Source organism: Amorphotheca resinae (assembly GCF_003019875.1).
Source record: "Amorphotheca resinae ATCC 22711 unplaced genomic scaffold M430scaffold_2, whole genome shotgun sequence".
NCBI classification, from domain to species: Eukaryota; Fungi; Ascomycota; class Leotiomycetes; order Helotiales; family Amorphothecaceae; genus Amorphotheca; species Amorphotheca resinae.
Window position 1 is genome coordinate 2,329,422 of NW_020194472.1, and position 24,437 is coordinate 2,353,858.

The window sequence follows — 24,437 nt, forward strand, 5'->3', positions numbered from 1 at the left end:
TAGCCCGAAGTTAGCACTTCTAAACAAACCAGCCAACTCCCGGTGCGGGGGTGACATCTTCCTTTGCCTCAAAAGTGCACAGCAGTGGGGTAGCGCCGCGGGGTGAAAGCCCGAGCCCGTACCAGCTGATCTCGTGATTTTGAACCTGAGTTCGCGGTTCGGGGTTCGGGCCCCGGATCCCGTGCTGGGCCTGGGAACTCTGTTATTGTACCTTAAAGGGTAATAGTAGAACGGGGGGAATAGGTGCAACATCTGAGAGTATCGATGTTATTATAGAATTGACTTTTGCTATTCAGTCTCAACAATTATGCTAAGGAGAATCGTGAAAAGATGCTGCCTTTCAGGCCTCCCTGAACCTTACGGTATACTATTGGTCCTCGCTTCCTGGCTATATATATTCTATCAAAGGCCTTCTCGTAAGTGTTTTACTCAAGCCCCATGTCATTGGATCCATGCTTACAATGAGATCTTCTGCCACGACGTCGTCTGTTATCATCGCCCTTAAACTTTGCTTCGATATACATATATAATACGTAGGTTGCGAATAGATGGAGAAGTGGAACAGTTTACCTTCCTGGATAAGATGATCTCGGGATAAAGGGAAATCTTGTACGGTTCAGAGGCATATTTGTCCAAAGTGAGACTGTGAGAGATGAGAGGAATTTACGTAGTCATCTGCAATGTGTTACTCATGCCAGGATTTCAAAGCCGTTACATAGCTACCAACGAAGCATATCCCCTCAATGCGTATATGCATCCAACCCGCCTATAAAAATGCTCATCCCAAACTCCATGTCAATAAACTGACAATGTCCACTTTTCAACTGCAAGCAGAAGTTCAAGTCCGCACCTATAACGAGGACCCATTACACGCAAGCAAGCCTTGATCAAACTCCATCCCCGACGATGTGAGATCCTGCTGGAAATCCATGTGAGAATAATTCATAGGGCTAAGGTCCCATTCCTCGACTTGACCGCCGCGCTGATTCGCCTGCCAACGATGCAGGTTTTCATCCGCAAGGTAGATATGTTGCGGCGGTGTGTCGCCTTGGAGATAAGTGGTGTGGGGTTGCGTATCGGGGACTGGATCTGGAATGGAGTCTATGGGTATGGAGGCTTGGTCGGATTGGTATTTGGCTGGGGTATCGAGAGGGGTTATGGCGCATTGGCTGTTTTGAGAAAAGTTCGTTTGATTCCAGCCCTCGATGTTAGGGATTCTTTGGTTGGGCACTGTGTTATCATTGGGTAACATGGATGCTTGGTTTTGATTTGGCTGCCAAGATTGGTTGCTAGACTGTAGAATGTATCTCGATCAGCAGATGCACTGCGCATAATAGTCGATCGATCAGCATCTTATACTTACATCTGAAATCTGTTGACTAGGGGAGTTCTGATCAAAGACTCCATTCCTCGTTACACCCTCTCTTGGCTGAGATGGGGAGTTACGCCGCATCTCTAGAGAGTGGTAAGCAACGGCTCTCAAGAATCGTGTAAAATTAACGCACCTCGACCACTGTTCTGGCGAGCTTTCTGTACTACTCCTCGAGCAAGTCGGACAAGCTCTCCGACTTTGTTGAAGGTCGTACCTCCAGAAGTGATAAATTCTAAACGCCCAAAATGTCCAATCACAACTTCCATCAGAGCAATGTCATTGCTAGCTGTTTCGGATAAGGGATTGCAGACGACGTGTGTAAAAATCGTAATGAGAGCGGTCATTGGATAGTAGAAGACGATCCTTGACTTTTGTAAGTATGTTCTCCTATCTAGTCTCCCTGTTCAAAAGAGCACATACCATCCAGGGCTATAGCTCTCAATATCAAGATGTTTCGTCAATAAGATCATAGATCTAGCTGCTTCGAGACACTTTGCCGCACTCATTGCCTCCGTCGCCTCACGCTCCGTCGGACTTGATTGAGAGTCGTAGTGAAGAAACATAGCACTGAATCTCCTGTATACCGCACAAATTGCATAATTGTACGCAAAGTTCAGCACCAGAGCGTGGATGAAGGGAACATTGTTTGGAAGGGTTGATGGTCGAAAAGACGTTCCTGGTCGGAAAGTAATTGGGATACTCTCACGCCAGCGCAGGATCCCCTCGTCGAGTAGTGTTGCTGTCGATAGCATGTCCCGACATGGACGACTTACTGCCGAAGCGGAATAAAGCTGTTTTGCAATCTTACCGCATAATCTGGCGTATTGGACATAGGTTAAGAAGAGATCAAATGTCTCTCCTTCATTACTTCCAGTCTCATTCCTGACATCTTCGCAGGGAACTTGAAACACGGTTATGCCGTGTGGGAATTGACAGCTGATTTCATCATCATCAATAGCCTTGAGTAAACGAGTCAGCACAGCCCTAAGTTGTAATTGAGGTATGGCATACAGAAGGTCGACCACAGCGTAACGCGATGGTTTTATCCAATATATAGACCACCCAAAAGAGGCGATTGCGTTCCTGAATCTCGTAATCTGTGAGATTCCAGCTTGATAATGACTCTCTGTGCATTCCTAATCCTTGAGCAACCTGTGCCGCCAAGGTACAAAATGTGTGTTCCAGCCGTTGTGGGCTTGATAAGCCTTGTGCGTAGACTGTCTGCTCGATGAAGATATCGTCAGCTACGAGGTTTCCACTCAACACCACCAATGGACACTGATTCATACCATAGTAGCGAGGGCCTGCTTGAGATTAGTCTGTTATCCAATATCAGGAATGACAGGACGCAGACCTGAACAGCTGTTATATTTGTAGGCTGATATATGAGTTGGGCCACAAGATCGACGGCATTCTGAAAGTAACCCCAGCCTTCTCGGCCAGACTTTTCAAATGCATCCCGTGATTCCGCTGATAGAAAAGCCCTGCATCCTGATGCCAGCACCGTGTTGAGAAGTACGGACCAGGCAGTGTCAACTTTGGTCGGGTCTTGGAAGTACGCATTCAGGCGGTTTTCGAACAGGGGTCGGTCTAGAATAGGAAATATGCTGAGAACAAACCACAATCAGTATGAATATAACAAGCAATAGAAAAAGAAGTAGGAAGCTCAAATTCATTACCACTGAACTTTTCGAAAGTAAGCTACAGAAGACGTTAGTAATCGTACTTTACCTGAAAGTCAACACGCGGAGCGATGTCTACCGACGTACCGTCAACATAATTCCACACCGTATCCTGTGATGGTAGCGGCTTTGAGAAAGCTCTCCTGTCGAGCGATGACCACGGATTTGAGGGCATACATTTGGGCATCTGCAAATGATTCGCAACATCGACAGTGATAGCCCGGAGAGTAACGCAGATATCGTTTTTCTCGTCAAAAGTGCTTTGGATCCATTCCAAGCCAGGGTCAGAGAAGAGGGATATGCCAGATGACGGTCCTGTAATAAATTATTACCGAGAGCTCAGGTGGGTGTGAAGGCGTGGCATACCAGTATATTCATCTCCGTCCTATTTGTTATACATGAAATCAATCAGCTTTCTCTAGTTCATCAACGGCGTGTTACAAGGGCAACGCACAAGTGTTCTGATCCATACTGCTGCATTGTTCTCTCGCCGTCGAGTAACTTTCCCCGAAATGATTTCGTCCAATAAGTTGAATTGAGCGCCAGGCACTGTACTCCTATGAGGTTGTTCAATCGTGCCTTGACTTGTCTGGGCAGGGCTAATAGATCTCATGTTTGCTCTTCGCTCAGCTACTGAAGTTACTGCAGGCTCATCATTCAGTGCGGGACTAAGTTCTTGAGTAGCTGTTGAGGCATGATCGAAACTCTCGTGAAGAGTCGGATTACTGGCGCCCGTGGCGCCCGTGGTGCAGATTGCTGGAGATATATCTGCTGCTGCTACTCCGTTCTCCAACAGATCTTGGTCCATAGACCCACTACTGGGGTCATCCTGCATGCCCCGGAATAGGGATTCTATTCGATGGAGCCTCTTCTCAATTTCTGGACACCCTACTCAGCCTCTACTTTAAATTTGAAGTATTCAAGCGAGTCACGAAGTTCCATGTTGTGGACTGAGAAACGTACCCGCACTATCTAGTTTCTTCAGAGACTGTCTTTCACTGACATATTCACAAGGCAATGAGCATAGCTGTTCAAAATGCCTATTAGCGATTTCACCTTCTCTATGGCCTTGCTTGCCATCGAGCGAGATGGATACAGAAACTGACGGACTTTACAGCGACCACAAACGGGCTTTGCATTGTCACCTAGAGAGTATGTATCAGCACAGTGTCAGAAAATACAAGTATTGGCAGAGTTCGGTAGATGCTGTCGACGTACATTTTATCTTCTTTATTCGGCATTTCTTACAAGCCATGACGTCGCGAGGCCTATGCTAATCATCAAAAACGAGCCATCCCTCATGCAGGCTTTGGTCGTGATATGGACATGTGTCAAAGAGTTGTCCAAACTGACAGTATATGAAGGAATGTATTGCACTGAGGTTGGAATGGATAGAGAATGAAAATCCGGGGAAGGGAGAAGAAGGGGAAGGCGAGAAGTGCGGGGTCGGGTATAGCATGGGTCATAGCCGGTCTTAGCCAGCACTCCATTGTAACATAGGTCCACGTGATGCACCTCTAGAATCCAAAAAAAGACCCAGGGAGCTTTTCCTGAGGAGCAAGAGGTGAAGAAGGGACGTCCAAGGAATCCTATACTTATGCTGCGCGGGATGTGAACTCCCGTTGGATTGATTAGATGGAAAATGTGGGTGGAAGATGCCCGGACTAGATAAACCTTTCAAGGTCCTGAGATCATCATATAAATGCAGAAGGCTGCAAGGTATTGTCGAAGTTGATCCAAGCTATTCTCAAGGCGCAAGCCCCCTATATATACCCATGGTCTACCCTCAGATGGTGAGCTCCTCAATCCAGACACAGATCGATCCCCTGATGATACCCTAAGATTTGGGGGAATCCCGCGGGATTCGGGGTCTTAAATCGCAGTTCTTCATGCGGTAGCGTGGAGTCCTAGAATGCCCGGCTTCGTGATCGCAGGTTCCTCTCTCTCGTGACATTCGACTCGGGGTTGCAGTCCGAAACCCGACGACGGTGGATTCCTATGCCCAGCCCGCGGCTTGAACGGCGCGCGCAACCCCGGCTGCTGGTTGTGGGGCCCCGCACACATTTCCCCCCGCCCTTGTCTCCTCGGTGTCCACGCCTATGTTGTCAATTTGTCACATCTCACAACGGGTAGTGCGGAGAGCAAGGGGGGGTGTTTACCGACCTTGGCCCTTGTATAGATCAATATGTAGATATATTTCGAAGTATGTTTCCAGCTCGTCTCCTCTCATTCTGCCAACGAAGCTACTCCCGTCTTTCAAATCCCCATACTTTCTCGCTCTCACAGTCCTCACTTCACGCTACATTGACTACATTGCAATAATGTCGTCGCCAATTGACATCCCTGTTCTCATCATCGGTGGTGGTGGTTGCGGTCTTACTGCATCGATATTCCTGAGTGATCTCAAGGTAGAGCATGTTCTCTTTGAGAAGCATCCAGGGACATCGTTCCTCCCCAAGGCACATTACTTGAATCAGAGAACCATGGAAATACTTCGCATACATGGAGTCGACAAGCTGATCACCGATGTGGGGTGTCCTATCCGTAAGATGAGTAGGGTAGAGTTTAGGACGTCGCTTGGTGGTGACGAGCCCTATGATGGTCGCCTTCTGGGACATTGCGATAGCTTTGGCGGCCACAGTGGTACGCCATCGTACGAGATGTACAGGTATAGCGATTCAATGGCTCTTGGTCATTTAACAGATTTGCTAACAAGATCCTTTGCTAGGCGTGATTCGGCAGTTCTCTCTTCGAACCTTCCTCTAATCAGACTGGAGCCCATTCTCCGTAAAGTCGCAGAAGAACGAAACCCAGGGCGGGTTCTCTTCAGTCACAGAGTTACTGACTTCGAGGAGAAGGATGGTGCAGTTCTAGTAACTGTGGACCAGCCTGATGGTAAAACCATCCAATATCGCGCTCAATACGTCATCGCGGCTGATAAGGGGCAACTGTCCACACCTAAACTCGGTGTCAAGATGGAGGGTCCCACCGAACTTGTTGATTTCGTTACTACTCACTTCAAAGCTGATCTCTCAGACTATTGGGACGGCAAGTTACCCTCAGTTCCACACACTACTGGAGCTAATATGGAAACTCAGATCGTACCTTGATCACACATTTCATCAACCCTGAGGGTGAGAAGATGGCCAATTTCGACTGCGGGGCACTCGTACAAATGGGTCCTACATGGGGACGCAAATCCGAGGAGTGGACTTTACATTTCGGCTTCCCGGTTACAGACAGCAAGCGGTTTGACAAAGAGGCACTTCCTCCCAGGATCCGACAACTCCTGAAAATTCCCGATCTCGAGATGGAGGTATTGCATGTCAGCCATTGGGTCCTCGACCGAGTACTTGCCGACAAGTACCGCTTCGGCAGGGTCTTCATCGCTGGGGATGCTGCCCATCGACGTCCCCCAACCACGGGTTTGGGACTAAATACTTCAATCGAAGACGTACATAACCTCACTTGGAAGCTCGCCTTTGTCCTTCAGGGTAAAGCCGAACCGTCTTTGCTCGACACATATGAGACAGAAAGGCGGCCCATAGGCCTCCGGAACTGCGACTGGGGCCTCTTCACTTTCTCAAACATGCCAGTCCTGCAAGCCGCGGTTGGTCTCGTGCCTGGTCAGTTGGAGTACAATCGTCAACGTTTCAAGAGGATCTTCGAGGACACACCCTATGGCCGCACGTCACTCAATCAGATCCGTCGAGCCATCGCAACGCAGGATGTTGAGTTCTCGGCACATGATATTGAGCTGGGCTTCGTCTATGAGGACGGTGCTCTCGTAGCCGATGGCACTGAGCGCCCCCCCGCCGACCCCGCCGGCCAGATCTACATCCCCACAACCCGACCTGGACACCGACTACCACATGCGTGGATCGAGGACCGGAATGGAAGGGTTGTCTCAACCCATGACCTGGTTGTAGCGGGAGTGTCAGATTTCTGCCTGATTACCGACGAGTACGGTGGGGCGTGGGTAGAGGCTGCTCGGAGGCTTAGCAAGTCCACCAACTTCACGATTAACGCTGTGCAGGTCCGATCTCGAGAAACGTCTAAAGATCCAGCTCTATACTACGACTACGAAGGTCGGTGGGCGCAAGTGCGGGAGATCTCGGATGGCGGTGCGATACTTGTCAGGCTTGATAACTTCGTGGCGTGGCGGAGCCGTAGACCATCTGATATGGCAGAGAAGGTACTCGGTGATGCTCTTGCAGCAATACTAAAGGGACCTCAGAAAACAGGCTTGAAGGGCAATAGTACCAATGGTATTAATGGTACTAATGGAGCACACGTCGTTGATAGTGTTAGTGTATGAAAAGCAGCGCTTGTTGCTTCTTCTTGAAATATATTTTATATTGGCCCTGCCTTGACTTCCTTGAAGGTCGTAAGGGTGGATTGTGTACTAAACAGGCAGCTACTTCGATCATCTAAACCATATCCAGATTATAGTAAGAAATTGGGAGGTTGTATTTTCTTACGTCCGAGATTGGCAGAGAGAAAAGGCGAGAGCTTGAGTTGACTATTTTATTGCAGCAACGGTCTGAAATAGAATGAATGGGAAAGAGAAGACAATAGGAGAGAGGGGTAAAAAGAAGAGAAGACAAAAAAGCAAGACGCGAGACAAAACGGCACCTTCTTGATATATCATCGATGCATAACTATATGTACCGCATTGAGAATGGCCTGGTCCAATTCTTGACCCATCAAAAGCTTGGCCGCCAAAACTGCCAGCGTGTCGCCGAACATTTCCCGATCTGTATAGGCCAGAGGATCCTGGGAAGGGTTGCTCTCTTGGCGAGCGACGAACTAACGTCTTCGGACGGATTCAACCGGTTCACAACAGAGATCAGGATGATCGAACTAGAACCCACACATATCATCTCATTCTTGTTTACACCCGAAGTGGGGATGGCACAACCAACATGCGAGTTTCAGGGTCCATCAGTAGTTCGTTCCTAACGTATATCGGGTCTGAAGATATGCATAGTTGATAGATGTCGCTCTCGGGGGATCTTTGATTGGAAGAATCGCAAACTCACTACACAAAAAGTTGTCAGCTCGGATCCGAACTAATATGCGACAGAGAACCACTCGGAGACACAGGAGGGATGAAGACTTGGATCCACTGGCAGGGGTATCATGTCCTGTACTGTGAGGTAATTGATAGACGCTGCCCTTGTCCATCCCGTGTCAATATATCTACCGTCTCCGCCGGATGCCGCCCTCCCTTCAAACTTTCTGATGCCGATAGGGGATCACGGTTCAACGTGCAGTGAGTCCATATCGAGGCCCAAGTACAACTATATTAATCGGTGGACATTGATCATCGAGGTTCCAGCAACCACTTGTAAGTTGTAGCCTCTGTAGCCGCCACGTTCGTCGCCGTACTTCCCATCTACCTAGAATGGTTCTTCTTCCGCGCCTTTTCGAGTCTTCGTCATTCGCCCTCGACAGTTGCCATCGCAATAGCGCATATCTCTGATATGCGGACAGCTAGTGGAAGTTTGTAATATTGTGGAAAGAGGGGCGCAAAGCAGCCGGATGCTTATCAAGGTATGCGGGGTCGAACGTGGTCTATCTGTGACCAAGGTGTTGGGGGAGGCGGCAGCCGAGACTATCAATAACTATCAATTTCTAACCTCGATAACTAGCGAGCATTAGGGGAGCTGATCAGAAATGTAGGCTGCCTAGCAAATTCGCAAGGGAATTAATTTGAATGAAGAGAACGAAGAAGCGTGGATAAGGTCGTTATCTTGAATCCATATAGCTGCCTCAGGCATTAATACCTTCGACGACTACCGAAGTGACGAGGACGAACAAACGGAACAAAAATGATACAAGAGGACACAAGATATGATCATTTCGCCGGCAGGCAACCCAGTATTTATTAAGTAAGTTGTTAAATGCATTTTTTAGGTTACTATTAATAACATTAGTACCCATAGGTTCTACAGCGCTAAGCCTCACAGAATCCTTCAATCCTCTTGGGATCTCGCACCCCCTGAATCCTAATCCCAAAGCTTGAATGCCAAAAGACGTCCAAAATCCTTTGTACCGAAATCAAATGTCATGGGAAGGATTACTAGGTATAGGGCGAAGCCGAATGGGCTTGTTTGGAGGTACTCTTTGGGCGAGAGAACTCTGAAAATACCCCCAGACTGAGCTCCTTGGCCATGTCTAGCGGAGGATAGGCTGCTATGCATCTGGCAATAACCGGCTAGATGGCCGTAGGAATACCTTTTCCCATACGGTTCCTCAGTAGAGGGCTGTAAAACTTCTTTCATGCAACAAAATGAAAAAATATCTACTCCATCATGCTCTTTTGAAAGCTGTTCTATATCTTACATCTCAAAGATTTTCAAGCCCCTATTTTCCACTAAGGGCAGTCAAGGTGATTGACCTCTAAGATTATCTCTTGTGCTTTTGCTTGCTCCTAAGTACCAAAGCTTAAACCAACACCGAAGCTTCGACCGGCACCACCGGGTGCCATGCAGGTGAACCGCAAGGCAAACCAGCTTCCATAATGCAAGCAGAGAACAAAGGGCTTGCCAGTGCTCTAATCAACAACGTGCTGCAGAAGCAATTACACATTGCGCCTCAGATGTCGAAGGACTACGTCCTCCTGGTATTCGACCTCATCTTGAGTGAATCAGGCCAGGGTGAACCCGCCGGAATGTGAACTTGCCGCTCACTTGATATCACTGGTACGAGTAACTACATGAATGGTCGCATTTCTTGCTCTGTAGTGAACCCGGCCGGGTCCGTAGAACGGGAACATGGAAGACGCGCTGCGACAGGGCGTAGCTCGTCTCGAGTCCAGACACCAAGCTTCTCATTCTCGTTCTCCGGCTGAACAGAACATAAAACGTCTACTAGGTCTTTATTATTTTCATCTGAGCGGATGGTTATGCCACTTGAGAGTTTTTCAAAGAGCAGACGCTTGAGGTTTCGCGGCTTGCCTCGACGTCGTACACCGGTTCAAACAAAAATCTTGTCGATAGTAATTAAGGCAGAACTTTGAATATTCGAGCATATTTCAACAAAGATAAGAAATCTATTGCGAGTCAGAAGGGCGTCTTGAGGGGTCGGAAATGGATATGAGCTGTTATAGACGGCAACTCAGGGTTCACTAATAACCTCTCCTGTGGTAACCAGGCACACTGGCCTCTTAGTTGTTAAATCTGCTGTCTGGCAAGGTAGGGTCACTGTCCTCAGCTGTGGCGTGAAATTGTTCAAGCAACGATATATGTAAGTAGCACAACTTCAACTTCAAGCTGCGCAATGGGCCCCCATGGATGGGTTGGGTTTTGGATCCTTGGCTGACCCGTGGGTTCAAACGTATCATCTAGAATCAACCCCATGGGTTTTTACGCAGTCTAAAAACAAGTCGAATTGATTGAACAAAACGAAGCAGTGTTCAGATTTACAAATAATTCGTTCAACGTGGATGCAACCCACGTAGCGAGATCATCGTTCCAACGACTTTAGGAGTTATTGGTCAGAAGTCAAACATTAATACGGAGGTTATTGGCAACAGAATAACACAAGCCATTCCCAGCTATTTACAACCAATACTAACGAAGCTGGTTTGTAGCTACGACTCATTATCAGAGTTTTTCAACCGTCTCTACATGAGCGACCTCTTCTGATGAATTGCCGGAACCGGCATGTACATAAACCTTGCCAGTTTTCTCAAGCCTTTCAACACTGGCTGTCACCCCTGCTTGATGTTCTTCCTGAAGACGGGCGTAATCTCTCTCGTTCTTCCATACGAACCATGAATTGGAGCGGAAAAGGAGGTCGATCGATTCCAGCGAGCGGCCAGCAGTCTCGGGAAAGAAGCAGTAAACTACTACGATCCAGACGTAGTTCAAAGCGCCGAATATGTAGAATGTTTGGTATCCCAGTTTAGCAACAACTGGTGGAAACCATAGGACACCACTACCAATCCCAAGTCCCCAACCAGCCGCCAGGAAGCCATTGCCTTTTGCACGGAGCATGGTAGGGAAGATTTCGGCGGCGTAAACGAAACAGACGATCATCCAGAAAACACAAAGAACAAAGGTAAAGAGCAGAATCATAGAGCAAGCAGCAGCGCCGTATTTGCCCCTGCTCTCGGGATGATCGATTGCCCCTTTGCTTAGGCCAGCAAAGATCCACATAAGGGAACCCATGAAAACGTTGCCAACCATAAGATTTGTTCGACGACCATATCGATCGCAGAGAAAGACGGCACAGATAGTGCCGAGAATACCCATAGCACCATTAATTCCAGAAAGCCAATCAGCTTTATATGGACTGAACCCAGCCTGTTTAAAGACTGTTGGCGCGTAGATTGTAGTAAGTGAGATACCAGTTCCGATCTCGACAAGCATTTGGATACCGAAAGCGAGCACTGCGCGCCGCCCAAAATGCAGCCTGTCTTTCTTATAGTCTGTCACAATCCTCCAGTAGGAGTCAAAGTCGGCCAACTTCTTGTCTTCCTCGATCGACTTTATGATCTCAATATATTCTCGCCTCGCATCCGGATGGTCAGGATCACCATCTCCTCGAAACACTGCTATAACGCTCAATGCCTCTTTATGGCGTCCTTGTTTTAGGAGCCAACGTGGCGAGTCCGGCAGCATTGAGATAAGAGGGATCATGAGGAGTGGAACAATAGCCTGAAGTGCGAAGGGAAGTCGCCACCGGATTGTAGATTCGGGATCCTTGATGAAACTGAGACCAAAACCTGTCCAGTAGGCACAGAATATGCCAAAAACTGCAATGGATCAGCTAAAGCACACCCTCTCCTCGGGACTTCAATACTCACAGTTGGCGACAAGCACCCATGAGAAGACGGATCCACGCTTGTCAGCGCTGGAGATTTCAGCCGACCACACTGGGATGATTGTGATGAAGAAACCGACACCTAATCCCGCGATTACACGCGCGCAACACATCCAAGCAGCGTTCTTGGCTGATGCCTGAGAAGATATTAGCTCGTCGGATCGGAAAGAGGAGATATAATGGTTACTGACCATGAGCGGCGCTCCTAAGAGAACAAAAAAGCAACCCAAGAGAACACCCTTGACCCGACCATATTTATCTGCAATGTGACCGCCCCAGAGACCCCCAATAGTTGCTCCAAGGTAATAATTTGCTACAATACCGCCTTCTCTCAAGGGCTTGTCAATGACCCCATTCTGTCCGATACCCATGAGGCGCTTATTCGGACGGCTATATCAGTTGGGTACTTGGTCTGGGCATCCTTAGACAACATACCTGGTACTCTGGTGAAGAATTGACGAAGCCCATATTCCCCTGATTCCAGCCCTCAAAGAAGATGCCAAAGGAAGTGATGAAGTTCACACAGAAAGTCAGCTGAGCGCCCGACATCCTCTCCCAAAGCTTCGTCGCCATGATGATAGGGCCTCTAGAGATGCCGTCCAAAGTCAGGGATAATGTTTTCCAGCTGCCAGAGAAATCTGAGCTGGGCGACGGACAATAAGATACAGCAGGAAAGGGGATCTACACTGGATCATATACTCTTGGGGGGAAACCTACCCCTACCCTATAGGGGTAACACGAGTCGAGCAATGGTTCAGATGAAGCGTTTAAGCGGTATCACCTTGCATGACCAAGTACTACCTACCGAGCGCCTTTCAGCCATTTCGTTTCTTCGCGCCCATTGTTCTCATATTCTTAGAGTAGCCGGTATCTCATTTTCCGCCTGGTAGCGAGTGAACCACGGCCAAACAGGAAAAGCAGACGACATCCTTGCGCGCACTGTGACATTCCACTCCCTGAATACCCCCAACAAGACCTGCAAAGGTCTGATTTACCCGCAACCCCGCGGGGGTTCCCCACGGGGCGACCCCCTGCCAATTGCGGGGTGCTCGTCACGAACCTGGTCGACCCCACACATAAGTTCGTCTCGGACCCCACAGCCAAAACATTCGTCACGAAGAGAAGCCAAAGGTTGTCAAAGAGACGAGCAAAGCATGTCCTCGAACAGACTGCGATCAACAACCGGCTGGTTCGATCCCTTTGCTGCCACCCTTGTCTGAATTACACGTGCTAATTCTATTGCTTCAGCCTCACGTGTAGACAGCGGCATGTCAAGTGTAGGTCCGATCCCGTGCTGCTGGTGGCGTGCTGTTTACAGTGTTTCCAGGTGATGAGATAAGACCGATATGCAGGCGGTGTCAGATTGGTGCGAGGGACTGTGTGCGTCCCGAAGACAAACCCCTGGGAAAAGCATCGCGGAAGACGACTTCACCGACGCCGAGTCACGGCTCACATTGGGGCAATGTATCCGGAAGTTCTGAGAATATCCAGCTCCTGCCAAGCCTGAGGCTCAGTGAGGAGGCCAATGTGACATCTGGATGGGGCGATGGCCCCTCGCGATGTCTGAGTTCTACAAATCTTCCAGATCGTCCTCTAAATACTAACGGCCTTTCTAGATCTCGCGACGCAGGATTGTATAGCAAGCCCCCGTGCAGTGGAGCCGCAGGTCGGCATTCCCGTCCATAACGCAAATCCAGCGCTCCCAGCGCTCTCTTGTCCGCCGCAACGGACAACGGACATTCTTCAGTCATGTGCTAGAGGCACGCTCAACCAGAATGTCTCTGTTCATTGCTTTGACGGCAACGCCGCGGAAGTTCCAACAGAGCCCAGTTTTGTTTCAAGAGATATTGGCATACTAGACGTACAAACACTTCAAGGAATTCAACTGCGTGTGGACCATTCAGACACCCGAGCTAACTCGCCAGAAATAGCAGACGAGAGCCCCTCGTTCTGTGTGACGGAAAGGGAGGAATTCCTGCTACAACATTATGCAAAACATCTGGGGAAATGGGTGAGGTTAAGCTTTTTTTTCTCCAGGTGTAATTGATACTGACCTAACCCAAGTTTCACATGTCGGATGCGGATCGCCATTTCTCCATTGAGGTACCACATCTGGCTCGATCTTCTCCTATTCTATTGAAAGCGGTGTCTGCTTTTTCCGCACGGCACCTGAGTTTTATAGGAGGGTACGATCCTCGTGTAGCGGAAGATTTCCACGAACAGTGTATCCGACTTCTGATTCCCGCACTGAGTGATCCAGAGTGCGCGACCAATGATACCATACTAGCTGCGCTCGTCTTGCTTAGGCTATACGAGCATATGACGGGTAAGTAAAGTACCCCATATTTGGCACAGGTAGGAGCTAATTTGCGCCCTTACTGTAGTGTCTGAGACTGGCAAGGACAACGAGCGGCATCTGGGTGGAATATCAGCTCTCGTTGCTTCAGCAATACACAGTCCATGGTCATCCTCCGGATCTGGTCTTCAGAGGGCTTCATTTTGGGGTTACTTTCGGCAGTGTATCTACGCCGCCTGTGTCCATAGGCAGCCCCTAAAATTCGACATTTCCAGTTATAAAATTGAAATGAGACTTTTTACACCATCAGTGGGTATTATGGCGACTGTTGAGGAGGAGGCTGAGTGGTGTAGATGGATTACTTGGATCCTAGCCGAAGTTGTTGATTTTTGCTTTGGAACAAAGGCACAAACAAGCATCCACGATGCGAAGAAGGCCTGGCACAGTCTTTTGAGGAAGGTCGAAATGTGGGATACAAACAAACCAAAGACATTCTTACCTGTTGGAATCAATGAGAGGGATCTAGACAAAGGTCAATGGTTTCCTGAGCGCTGGTATGGTAGTGAATGGCATGGCATGTCTCCTCTCATTATGGCTATGGAAATACTTCTAAGTGCTAATAACTTTCAGCAATGGCAAACATGCACTACCTGACGGCGCGTATCCTTTTAGATGTACATGACCCTTTGATACGCAACGTCTCAATTGGAGACTTCGGCTTCCTCAGAGCTCGGCAACAATTAGAGGTGTGTATCTTTAACATATGAGCGGAAATACCAGCCCGCTAACTGGAGAAAATATAGAGCAAAGTCATTTCGAATGCAAGAGCAATATGTGGCATATGTCTTGCCAATCCAGGCAACGTTGCTACTATTTTTACTCTATGCCATGCGATTTTTGCCTGTACGTCCCATCTTCTCAGGAACAATATTCTGTCCAGAGCATGCTAATAGAATTCTTCAACATCCAGTTGCGTCTTTCTTCAGCGAGACTGAAGAGAGAAAACTCTTAATACATATTTTAAGAAGAGCAGAAAAAGAAGATGGTTGGCCGACAACGTGAGTTATATTACATGTAGTTTTGGGCAGACATCTCACCCTGTAACAGATGGATTATAAATGCCTTAAAGATAGATTGGGATTGGGAGGATAATTAATGGATATTATATTTTCCAAGCTATTGCAAGCCTGTAGGTCGGACCCCATATATGTGGATCTCTGTAGGGTGAAGTTACCTCTCTCTATCAAGGGTACACAGCTACCCTCAATAATTGTGGCGTCAGGTCTTCATTATATTCCAAGTCTCAAAAGCAGCTTTTTGTTTCTTGTACTACTTGACTTACCTTCTAATATCTGGAGCTGAGAATATGAAGAAAGAAGGAATCGCTTGACATAATCTGAGGGTTTGATCGTTGCTTTTTCCCGAAAGTCATTTGACAGTACCCAATGATTTCAAGACTGCTCTTTACCGAAGCAGGCGCCAGCATTTTCTATAATCTCCACTACCTTCGTGACGATCATGTGGTCTATCTGCAACATAGTTATCCGAATTTGCCGCTCCGGGTTTATACATTCTGTATATAGTGTCGTATTCATATCTCCCATAGTCCCTTATAGCCTCATCTTCTTTCTTTGACATTTCTCAAAACACACAATCAGTTCTCACCTTTTGATATCTCGAACAGCTATGTTCACACCATTAACACAAGTATTTTTGCCTCTGGCACTTTCCGGTCTCGTCATCACATGGATTATTGTACCAACCATTCGTTATTTCCTCGATCGAAAACGCCTAAGACAATATCCTGGACCGTTGCCGGCTGCGTTTACCGACTTATGGATGATGTACAAGCATTACACCGGAGGTCGAACCAAGTCTATCCATGAATTGCACAAGAAGTACGGCAAGATTGTACGAGTGGGCCCGGAGTCTCTATCATTTGCTTCTCTCGAGGCTGTCAAAGATATCCATGGGCATGGAACGGCGGCTTTCAAAGACAAATTTTACACCTCTCTGGCTGGCGACCATAGGCAGTTGCTCGATTCAATTGACAAGGAGCAACATGCAAAGAAGAGAAAGCTCTTTGCAGCAGCATTTGCACAGAAGTCTGTCGAAGAAAAGGAGCACAATGTCAGAGAGGACATTCAGGAACTCATCAACCAGTGGGACAAGCTTGCTAGTCCTCAACCTCCTGCCGATCAGACCGTTTTTCAACCTCATGAGCTCATTGACGCCAGACGCTGGCTTAACCTCCTTATGCTTGACTTGGCTGGCGACTTTGCTTTCAGCATGAAACTGGGATTCGTCGCTCAGGGTGATGACCTTACGACGTGCGAGACTATCCGCGGCGAGAAATATCTGGCACATCCTGAAGCGTCCATCAATCCCAACCTGCAGATTATATCAACACTGGGCTATGCACGGTCTTCCTTTTTCAAGATCAACCGCAAGCTCTTCTCGTGGCACCGCGGCTGGAAGGATGGCGATATCATAACGGACTTCATCACCCATCTTGTGAAGACACGCTTATCAGCCGATGCTGACGGCAAAGAGCGTTCTGATTTTTTCCACGCCCTGAACTACACACGAGACGGTGTACCGATTGGTATGGAGATGGGAGAGCTGATCCAAGAATGCAGCTTGCTCATGGTGGCTGGCAGTGAGACGACTACATGCGCTTTGCAGAACATCTTCCATTATCTTATCCGCAACCCGCGATGTATGGAGACTCTATATGAGGAGGTAGCCACTGCATTTGATGATGAAGACGAGGTGGTGCCAGCGTACGACAGGATCAAATTCCTCCCATATCTACGGGCCGTGATTGACGAGACGTTACGCCACCGGCCTTCATTGGCCATTGCCTTGCCTCGTGTCACCCCTCCTGAGGGCATGAGCATTGCTGGAGTTTGGGTTCCTGGAAATACAACTGTGAGCACTCCAACTTGGACCATCCATCACGACCCTGAACTCTTCGAGGCCCCCTTCGAGTTTCGGCCTGAGAGATGGCTAGGGGAGTCTGGCGCTCATCTGCAAACAAGCTTTGTACCTTTTAGCACTGGTGCAAGAGCATGCGTTGGAAGAAATATGGCCTACATGGAACTGAGTCTCATTGTTGCGACTTTGGTTCATCGATATCATTTTGCTCTCTCGTCTCCTGACTGGGAGCCCACCATCTACGAGACGATGGTTATCAAGTCTGGACCCATGCCGGTTAAAATCTGGCGCCGAGCTTCTGCAAAGGCCTCTTAATTATACGTAGCGTCATAGTCTGTTATGATAAGTCGAATACACAATCATCAATTTATACACATTACTTCCTTTCCAATAAGTAGCACATCATGATGCTTCTCATGTGTGCACGTTTTGCTCTTCTTTTGTGACCTAGAAACGACACTTAGCAGATTCCCATTGACCCATTACCCTATACTCAAAAAGTATTTCAAATGGACACCCGCTTAGTCCAACCCCCATTTTCACTGCAGTCTTGAAGTATTAAGCACGTGCGTTACAATGCACAACTTGTGTTAACTGACATATACTAGCCATGAGATAGCTACATCGTATCTTCTTATCCACATTCTGATCTTCCCCGCCCCGTTATTCCAATTGGACTCACTTATTTGAAATCCCTCCCATAATGCGTCTCTCTCGGAATAAGTAATACCGAGACGGAACGGCTGCTCGCCCCGCTCAGCTCGGGCCCTGGAACTCGAGACGAAGTTAAGCGAAAACTAATTCAGGGGGGGAACCTCGAGACGAACTTGAGTTAAGCGTAATTTAGGTCAGACACTAAACCAGAAGAGGAGCTGGAGCCGATGCCTAGTGTGTGGGGTTGAGTGGGGTAGCGCATGATCCAAGGGGCTTTATGCCTTTAGGCTTTTAGGCCTTTAAACCTTATTCTCATGTCTTTCCCATATGGAGATTTTGTCAAAACCTGAGAGCACAGGTAACTCGCAGCGGGTCTCGTGTCGATCCTCCAGAAGCAACTCGTTCGCTCGGGTGAAAGCCCAAGCTCGCTCACGTCTCTACACATTGTAGGGGCCATCGGAAAGGCCAGCCACATGCTGGTTTCTCCTCATTTGCAGCTGTCCCGGTCCGACTTCCCACACGGCATCTTGCGTCACAATGGGTACAAGAAAAGACATTAAATATCAGTGTTGCCTTGGACAGCTCTTTGAATGATGTGAGGTATTTCTCCAGATGGCGTTTCTCCAGATGACAACTCGAAATAACACCTTGGTAGACGCGCTGGCCTTTAGGCCTGCTGGGCCAGGGCATATCTTTAACCACCCAATTGTGCACTTGGCATGGCCTCTGAAGATTCCCGACTTTATAACGTTATTTCTCAGCCTCGCAATATGGGCTTGGTTTACTGATGGCTGGGGTTTCTGGTCTCCAAAGCCTGACCCGCTTCTCTTCATCCCGGTGAAAGACCGAAGTTCTTTTGCAGAGACTCCGAAGAAATCCAGAAGCATTATAGATGCTCTGACTGTCAGTATATTTTGAAATCAAGCTATATGAAGTCCTAGTTGACAGGCACTAATGCCATTACAGGAGTTGGATCTTATAGTGTTTTGGGGTTCACAAGGTGGCAGAGCTGAAAGACTCGCTGGCGGTCTTGCGCGGGAATGCAGCGCAAGATATGGCATTCGATGTTTAGCTGTTGACTTGGACGACTACGACTATGAGGACCTACCCAGAATTCCTTCATCCAAGCTTGTAGTCTTTATTATTTCAACCTTCGGAGAGGGGGATCCTACGGACAACTCTTATGGATTCTATTCTGCCCTGTCAACACTATTCGCAGAAGGCAAAGCGGAATGCCTCCGGGATTTGCAATATGCTGCATTTGGTCTCGGGAATAGAAACTACAAGTATTTCAATAAAGTCATTGACACAGTTGACGACATGCTCCAGCAGCTCGGCGCCAAGCGCTTGGGCATGGTTGGCCGGGCGGATGAAGCGAGAGGCGGCATGGCTACACAAGAAGACTTTACAGAATGGAAGGAAGCAGCGCTAGAGAGCATCAAATTGAAGTTCGGCGTTGAAGAACAGGCTGTGCGTTACACACCGGAACTCGACATTGTCCCCGTGATTGCACATCGAAGCACCCTGCATCTTGGAGAACCAAAAGTTGTGCATCCTGGCGGCAGAACTGAGACGAAGAGGTTTCGAAACAGTCCTCTTGCTGTACCGATAGTTACTTCGAGAGACCTTACACCGGGCGCCAGTCGCAGGTACATTCACCTCGAATTCGATCTCTCTGGCGATCGATCTATGAAATACCAAACAGGAGATCACCTGGCAGTATGGCCTCAAAACCCGGAAGAGGAAATTCAACGGCTCTGTTACTTGCTGGGATTGAGTGAAGAAGAACGTACAGAAGCGATTGAGTTAAAGTCGAGGGTCGAAAACAAGGAAGCACCAATACCATCTCCCACAACGAGGGAAACTATCTTGCGGCATTACCTACAGATTTGCGCTCCCGTCTCACGAGACCTACTGTGGCTCATTCTTGAATACTGTCCCACTGAAGAGGCCACCGAGATTATCTCCACTTGGGCCAAGGACAAAGACAAGTTCAAAAGAGATATTTCCTCCCGCTACCTCACACTTAGCAAAGTTATGCAACTTGCTGGTGGCAACAAAGTTTGGGAGAAACTGCCCTTCACTCTACTCGTGGAAGGTCTGGGCAAACTTCAGCCCCGTTATTACTCAATTGCATCCTCGCCTTCGCTGTCGCCTCACCAGCCTGCCATTACGGTTTCGGTAACCTCGAAGCTCTTGGGCTCCTCCGAAAAAGATGTCCGATTCTATGGTGTTGCTTCCAACTATTTACTCGCGATCAAACGCAGCCATGTGGACACAAGCAATGAGACGCTTCCTACGAGCTGTGACGACTCTGAGTGTGAAGGCCCTCACTATGAGAACACGAGCGGCAAAGTCTTCGTACAGCTCAGGAGATCAACGTTTAAACTCCCGCCCAATTCTCAAAGGCCAATCATCATGATAGGCGCGGGCACGGGCGTTGCTCCCTTTCGAGCCTTCGTGCAAGAGCGAGCCGCACTAGCCAGCCACAACATCCCGACCGGACCGACGCTGCTCCTGTTTGGCTGTCGGTCTCCATCCGATGGTTATCTATACGCGGAAGAATGGAAGGATTACGAAACTCGCGTCCCAAACTTCGAAGTTGTGCCTGCTTTCTCGCGATTCGGCAGCAAGATACATGTTCAAGATTTGGTTGTAGAGCTCAAAGACCGAATCGTGTGTCTTCTCGATCAGAACGCAACTGTCTACATATGCGGATCTGCGGATATGGCTCGAAATGTGAGGAATACATTGATGAAAATATTGATGGATTCGAAGGGATGGAGTGAGGTGGAGGCTGAAAGGTACATCATGCACGAACTGAAGCGGGCAAAGAGATTTCAGGAGGATGTTTGGTCCGATTAGATAGATAGTCCCCTATTTGCCAATTTGGAGTCTCTTTTACCAACAGTCCGTCGATTTACATTTCCATTCCTACCTCTAGCTTTTCTAGAACTTTGTGCAAATCTCCCAGCCCTCTTCTACTCGAAGCTTGAATCGTCAATCACGCGTCAGAACCAACGTCACCGCGAACGGCTGGCGATGTGAGAGACCACTGCGACAGCTCTGTGGTTGACAGGTACCAAAATGCCATGCAATTCCGGGGAGCATGGAAAGATCCCATATAAAGGCATGCCCCGTTTGATGGACTCTGCGCCGTGGGAAGTTAGGAGGTATCGCTGCTATATATCGAGCTGAAAATAATGCCATTTCTAATATAGTGAGTCTTACCACTTTGAGAACTATATGTTCGAAATGCAAGCAAAGTTCGAGGAGGAATTCCCGCACTGCATGCACCACATTATGATTTCAACAACAGGACAAGGCTGGATTATAGGGCAGTATCCTGGAGCAGCATTTCGACAATTTCATTGCTGCCGCCGTTTATTCCTTTGCCTTATCATCTAAGAGTTCCCGAATACGCTCACTATAACACCCCTCATCTTCCTCGTTTAGTTTCTGCCAGTCAAGAGCAGTACCCCAATGCTCCTTTGTCTTGTAGTTATAACCAAGAATGTTTGGGTCAGCGCCTTTCTGCAGTAGAAACTCAAACCTATCTTCCAATCCCCACGCAGCTGCATAGTGTAACGGGGTTCCATAAATCCTGCTTTCATACTGCTCTGGAAACTCCGGCTCCTGCGCAAACTCAAGCGCGTTGATGTCGAAACCCTTCTCGAGAAGGAATTCCATAACCTTCACCCGCTCTTGCGGACTACCACGCCCAATTCCCCCCGCAGCTGCATGCAAAGCATTCGTCTTCTCGAGGGTCGCGCCACGCTCGACAAGCAGCTTTACAATCTCGAGACTCGAGGTCGCCGCAGCAAATTCGATGGGGTATCTGCATATGGGCGTTCCATATCTGCTGCTTGCCACCGTCCGAGGCACCCTTTTCAATTCCAGGTAGTTCACGTCTGCGCCGTTGTCAAGGAGCGGCAGGACCTTGTTCTTGTCCTTGATTGCCCGTCTAGAATGTTACGGTATTAGAGCTGTGGGGCTGCTCTGTGGTTCCTGGGTGAAGAGAGGGGAGAAACATACATTAATGGCGTAAGGGATAGGGGGTCATCCTGGTTGACATCGATATCGGTAGGTACTGACCCGCTTTCCGCCGCCATGTCAACTGCAGGAGTATCGCGGCGAAGGGATAAGAGGTTGGGGTTGTATTATGGGCTTGTTCCAGATTTCAATGCGGGTGGCATAGAAGAAAGGTGGAGACAGGAAAGGGCGTTGCAATAGACAAGAGATCAGGAATCGAGAATCGAAAACTTTAAACTTTAAACAGAAAATTGCCGCTGCAGGTGGTTATCTGGCCCTTTATTAGTCCTGTTACTGGTCCTGTCTGTTGGTTGTCACGAGATGTTGCTGTGCCATTCGCTTGTGGCTGTGGCTGTGGCTATGGAAACCCTATTTTGACCTTGGATCACCTTAATCTACCTTAAGGTACCTTACCTTACCTTATTAGGTAACCTATAGCTGCGCCGTGGCTGTGGCCAATTAATCCCTCTTCTCTTTCATTCCTATGCATGCTGTTCATGTTGTTCATGTTGTTCACGTTGTTCACCCTGCTCATCCTACTCGTCGAATGTTGAACATCGACTTTAACCCTCACTCACGCATTGTGCCTTCACAACCCATGGTGAATCCGAGACTCCTGGATCTGGCAGCCCATACAGGCTTGCTGGCTTAGATGGCGTCCAACGTGCCTGGAGGAGCAATGAACAAGATCTCCTTGTCTCATCCACCTCCAACTTACCCCACGTGGGTTCCGTTCCTTTCCCACAGACGCCCAGTGACTGAACCCATAACGGACCATACGCTACAGTCGCAGCTGTCCTTGGAACTTGGCTTCCAGATTCCAAACCACTGGTTTTCTCTCGTGAACTTGGTTGATGATTCTTCCTTCTGGATTCTGAGTGTGGTTTCAAGGCACAATCCACATTCTTCCTTTTTCATGCAAATTTCCAAATCAATCCGACCCGCTGCGGGACAATTGAAGATATAAAGCAATGGATAATTAATTGAATTTAAGATTACTTTCTTCCCATCATCTTCATCATCTCTTCCTCACCTACAGCATCTGGTGTCAATTCTTCTTCTTGACCCTCCTCTTTCAGCCACTTCTCCTCTCGCCCAAACAGAACGGTTTACCATTCTAGATTTTTCTGTTGTCGTCTCTCTATATCCACCATCAAGATGATGGCACGCCAGAGACTCCAGTTCTGGCTATCTTTCCTGTGTCTTCTTGGACTTCTCCTTCAACAATCAACTGGATTTCCTCTTGATTCAAGCGAGTAAGCTACAGTTTTGTTGTTTCCCATAGCCGTAACCCCATCTTGCTAAGACAACTAATAGTAAAAGCTTTCAAAATACTGAGCTTGTTGCCAGTGCCCCTACTAAATCCTCGGATGCTCTAAAGGATACCTCGTCCGGGGTCACTTCACACCCTGCAGGTCAGACCTCGACTGGTGTCCTTCCACATGCGACAGGAGGTATACCTACCCCCGTTTCTACCCCGTCCAAAGGTACTCCAAGCGGGTGAGTGTCTTACCAGCTCATGTTTCTTAGAATGATATCTAACTGCGACGATAGGACTTCCGCTCCGCGGACTAATGTTTGTGCAGCAAAGCCTGCACCCTCAGGTAACTTGCCCAGGCCATCGCCGCCTCCACTCCCTTCCTCCACCCCGAATTCGTCCCCCAACCCAAAGCCATCCTCCACCCCGGAGTCGTCCTCCACCCCGGAGTCGTCCTCCACCCCGGAGTCGTCCTCCACCCCTCAAGCATCTCATAAAGCTGTTACCCGCGATGCCTATTCGGGTGATGCCAATTTTACCAGCATCCACGAGATTGAACGTCGTATTCCCTTCCCCCAGGGGCTTCCCCAGATTAGTAACTCTCCTACTGGTTATATGAGACGCATTAATGCCATTATCAGGGACCGAAACACGAAAGAAATTACGGCCGACCCAACTTTTGCGAATTCTTTTGTTGTCAGAACCGATACTGATGCCCAGTACGGAACAATCAGTGGATTACAAGGATGCTCCATCCTGGTTGCGTACAATGCGGACTACATCTATATTGCTCATTTATGGGAAGTTTCCGGATTCTCAGCTGGCGGAGACTTTTCAAGTCACCAATTCAACACTCAAGTATTGGGGTTCCTCAATGGTCGCAGCTATGGCCTAGGTCATCCCCTCGTGAATACAGAAGGGGGAGGACAGTACATGCAAGGAGCGTCGACCAGACTCCTTACAGTTGGTGCTAATAACGGAGTCACTAGACCTAACTACCCAAAAAAGGTCCGAGCCATTTTGGACCTCGCTACTCAGTACCTTGGCGGTCGTGTGTATCAACCAGTTATTTACAGGCGCCCTGATGACCGAGGCGACCCCGTCCGTGTCACACTCGAGTATAGCGCTCGTACAAGGCACTTGCGGGTTTTGTATGCCGATGACAGGGAACGAGATGATCAGTTCCTCGGTTACAAACTAATCGACCAGGCGATCTAACGCATCGGAGATGTACAAGAACTATGTCGGGATTGAGTGTTAGGCATTTGAAGGCGCTTATTGGCGTTTGTTGGCGCTTAGAAAAATTCAAGATCTTGTTTAGAACTTTGTAAAATGTTTATATGTATAAGGACCAAATTATATATCGCAATCTTT

General features: G+C 48.3%; 8 protein-coding genes across 8 annotated transcripts; 5 read left to right on the forward strand and 3 right to left on the reverse strand.

Annotated features, from left to right (window-relative positions):
- Positions 1-630: 630 nt before the first annotated feature.
- On the reverse strand, positions 631-4,362 carry M430DRAFT_33314 (hypothetical protein). The gene is made up of 14 exons (XM_024866343.1): positions 4,273-4,362; positions 4,165-4,199; positions 4,018-4,081; positions 3,509-3,933; positions 3,421-3,439; positions 3,142-3,369; positions 3,052-3,073; positions 2,727-2,979; positions 2,662-2,676; positions 2,384-2,593; positions 1,793-2,331; positions 1,506-1,735; positions 1,364-1,455; positions 631-1,294 (listed from the first exon to the last, which is right to left on the reverse strand). Exons 1-14 carry the CDS (start codon positions 4,307-4,309, stop codon positions 851-853), a joined length of 2,613 nt encoding a protein of 870 aa, XP_024724302.1. The 5' UTR covers positions 4,310-4,362; the 3' UTR covers positions 631-850.
- A 662-nt stretch (positions 4,363-5,024) lies between these two features.
- Positions 5,025-7,540, forward strand: M430DRAFT_205690 (hypothetical protein). The gene is made up of 2 exons (XM_024864326.1): positions 5,025-6,102; positions 6,153-7,540. The coding sequence occupies exons 1-2, from the start codon at positions 5,154-5,156 to the stop codon at positions 7,370-7,372; spliced, it is 2,169 nt and encodes a 722-aa protein (XP_024724303.1). The 5' UTR covers positions 5,025-5,153; the 3' UTR covers positions 7,373-7,540.
- A 3,014-nt stretch (positions 7,541-10,554) lies between these two features.
- On the reverse strand, positions 10,555-12,534 carry M430DRAFT_33316 (hypothetical protein). Its single transcript, XM_024866344.1, has 4 exons — positions 12,322-12,534; positions 12,078-12,263; positions 11,870-12,023; positions 10,555-11,818 (listed from the first exon to the last, which is right to left on the reverse strand). Exons 1-4 carry the CDS (start codon positions 12,457-12,459, stop codon positions 10,665-10,667), a joined length of 1,632 nt encoding a protein of 543 aa, XP_024724304.1. The 5' UTR covers positions 12,460-12,534; the 3' UTR covers positions 10,555-10,664.
- Positions 12,535-12,981: 447 nt separating this feature from the next.
- M430DRAFT_39753 (hypothetical protein) lies at positions 12,982-15,492 on the forward strand. Its single transcript, XM_024867337.1, has 10 exons — positions 12,982-13,075; positions 13,135-13,163; positions 13,214-13,447; positions 13,503-13,897; positions 13,951-14,212; positions 14,271-14,756; positions 14,813-14,928; positions 14,986-15,085; positions 15,153-15,240; positions 15,290-15,492. The coding sequence occupies exons 1-10, from the start codon at positions 13,041-13,043 to the stop codon at positions 15,336-15,338; spliced, it is 1,794 nt and encodes a 597-aa protein (XP_024724305.1). The 5' UTR covers positions 12,982-13,040; the 3' UTR covers positions 15,339-15,492.
- A 376-nt stretch (positions 15,493-15,868) lies between these two features.
- On the forward strand, positions 15,869-17,434 carry M430DRAFT_16421 (hypothetical protein; the record flags this gene model as incomplete). The annotated part of the gene is made up of 1 exon (XM_024863457.1): positions 15,869-17,434. One exon carries the CDS (start codon positions 15,869-15,871, stop codon positions 17,432-17,434), a length of 1,566 nt encoding a protein of 521 aa, XP_024724306.1.
- Positions 17,435-18,385: 951 nt separating this feature from the next.
- On the forward strand, positions 18,386-20,678 carry M430DRAFT_39754 (hypothetical protein; the record flags this gene model as incomplete). Its single annotated transcript, XM_024867338.1, has 2 exons — positions 18,386-18,676; positions 18,740-20,678. The coding sequence occupies 2 exons, from the start codon at positions 18,386-18,388 to the stop codon at positions 20,636-20,638; spliced, it is 2,190 nt and encodes a 729-aa protein (XP_024724307.1). The 3' UTR covers positions 20,639-20,678.
- A 273-nt stretch (positions 20,679-20,951) lies between these two features.
- Positions 20,952-21,504, reverse strand: M430DRAFT_33318 (hypothetical protein). The gene has a single exon (XM_024866345.1). It carries the CDS (start codon positions 21,461-21,463, stop codon positions 21,158-21,160), a length of 306 nt encoding a protein of 101 aa, XP_024724308.1. The 5' UTR covers positions 21,464-21,504; the 3' UTR covers positions 20,952-21,157.
- A 1,459-nt stretch (positions 21,505-22,963) lies between these two features.
- Positions 22,964-24,359, forward strand: M430DRAFT_273104 (hypothetical protein; the record flags this gene model as incomplete). Its single annotated transcript, XM_024865575.1, has 3 exons — positions 22,964-23,061; positions 23,123-23,305; positions 23,360-24,359. The coding sequence occupies 3 exons, from the start codon at positions 22,964-22,966 to the stop codon at positions 24,279-24,281; spliced, it is 1,203 nt and encodes a 400-aa protein (XP_024724309.1). The 3' UTR covers positions 24,282-24,359.
- Positions 24,360-24,437: the final 78 nt, after the last annotated feature.

Bases quoted from the DNA above. Each gene is read 5' to 3' on its own strand.
- M430DRAFT_33314 (XM_024866343.1), bottom strand. From the start codon at position 4,309: ATGGCTTGTAAGAAATGCCGAATAAAGAAGATAAAAT. The intron at 4,200-4,272 runs GTACGTCGACAG...CATACTCTCTAG, and splicing joins CCGAATAAAGAAGATAAAAT to GTGACAATGCAAAGCCCGTT. The intron at 1,295-1,363 runs GTAAGTATAAGA...TACATTCTACAG, and splicing joins CTAGTCAACAGATTTCAGAT to TCTAGCAACCAATCTTGGCA.
- M430DRAFT_205690 (XM_024864326.1), top strand. From the start codon at position 5,154: ATGTTGTCAATTTGTCACATCTCACAACGGGTAGTGCGGAGAGCAAGG. The intron at 6,103-6,152 runs GCAAGTTACCCT...ATGGAAACTCAG, and splicing joins TCTCTCAGACTATTGGGACG to ATCGTACCTTGATCACACAT.
- M430DRAFT_33316 (XM_024866344.1), bottom strand. From the start codon at position 12,459: ATGGCGACGAAGCTTTGGGAGAGGATGTCGGGCGCTCAGCTGACTTTC. The intron at 12,264-12,321 runs GTATGTTGTCTA...CGTCCGAATAAG, and splicing joins ATTCTTCACCAGAGTACCAG to CGCCTCATGGGTATCGGACA. The intron at 12,024-12,077 runs GTCAGTAACCAT...ATATCTTCTCAG, and splicing joins TCTTAGGAGCGCCGCTCATG to GCATCAGCCAAGAACGCTGC.
- M430DRAFT_39753 (XM_024867337.1), top strand. From the start codon at position 13,041: ATGTCCTCGAACAGACTGCGATCAACAACCGGCTG. The intron at 13,448-13,502 runs GTCTGAGTTCTA...CGGCCTTTCTAG, and splicing joins GGGCGATGGCCCCTCGCGAT to ATCTCGCGACGCAGGATTGT. The intron at 14,757-14,812 runs GCATGTCTCCTC...AATAACTTTCAG, and splicing joins GTATGGTAGTGAATGGCATG to CAATGGCAAACATGCACTAC.
- M430DRAFT_33318 (XM_024866345.1), bottom strand. From the start codon at position 21,463: ATGGAATTCCTTCTCGAGAAGGGTTTCGACATCAACGCGCTTGAGTTT.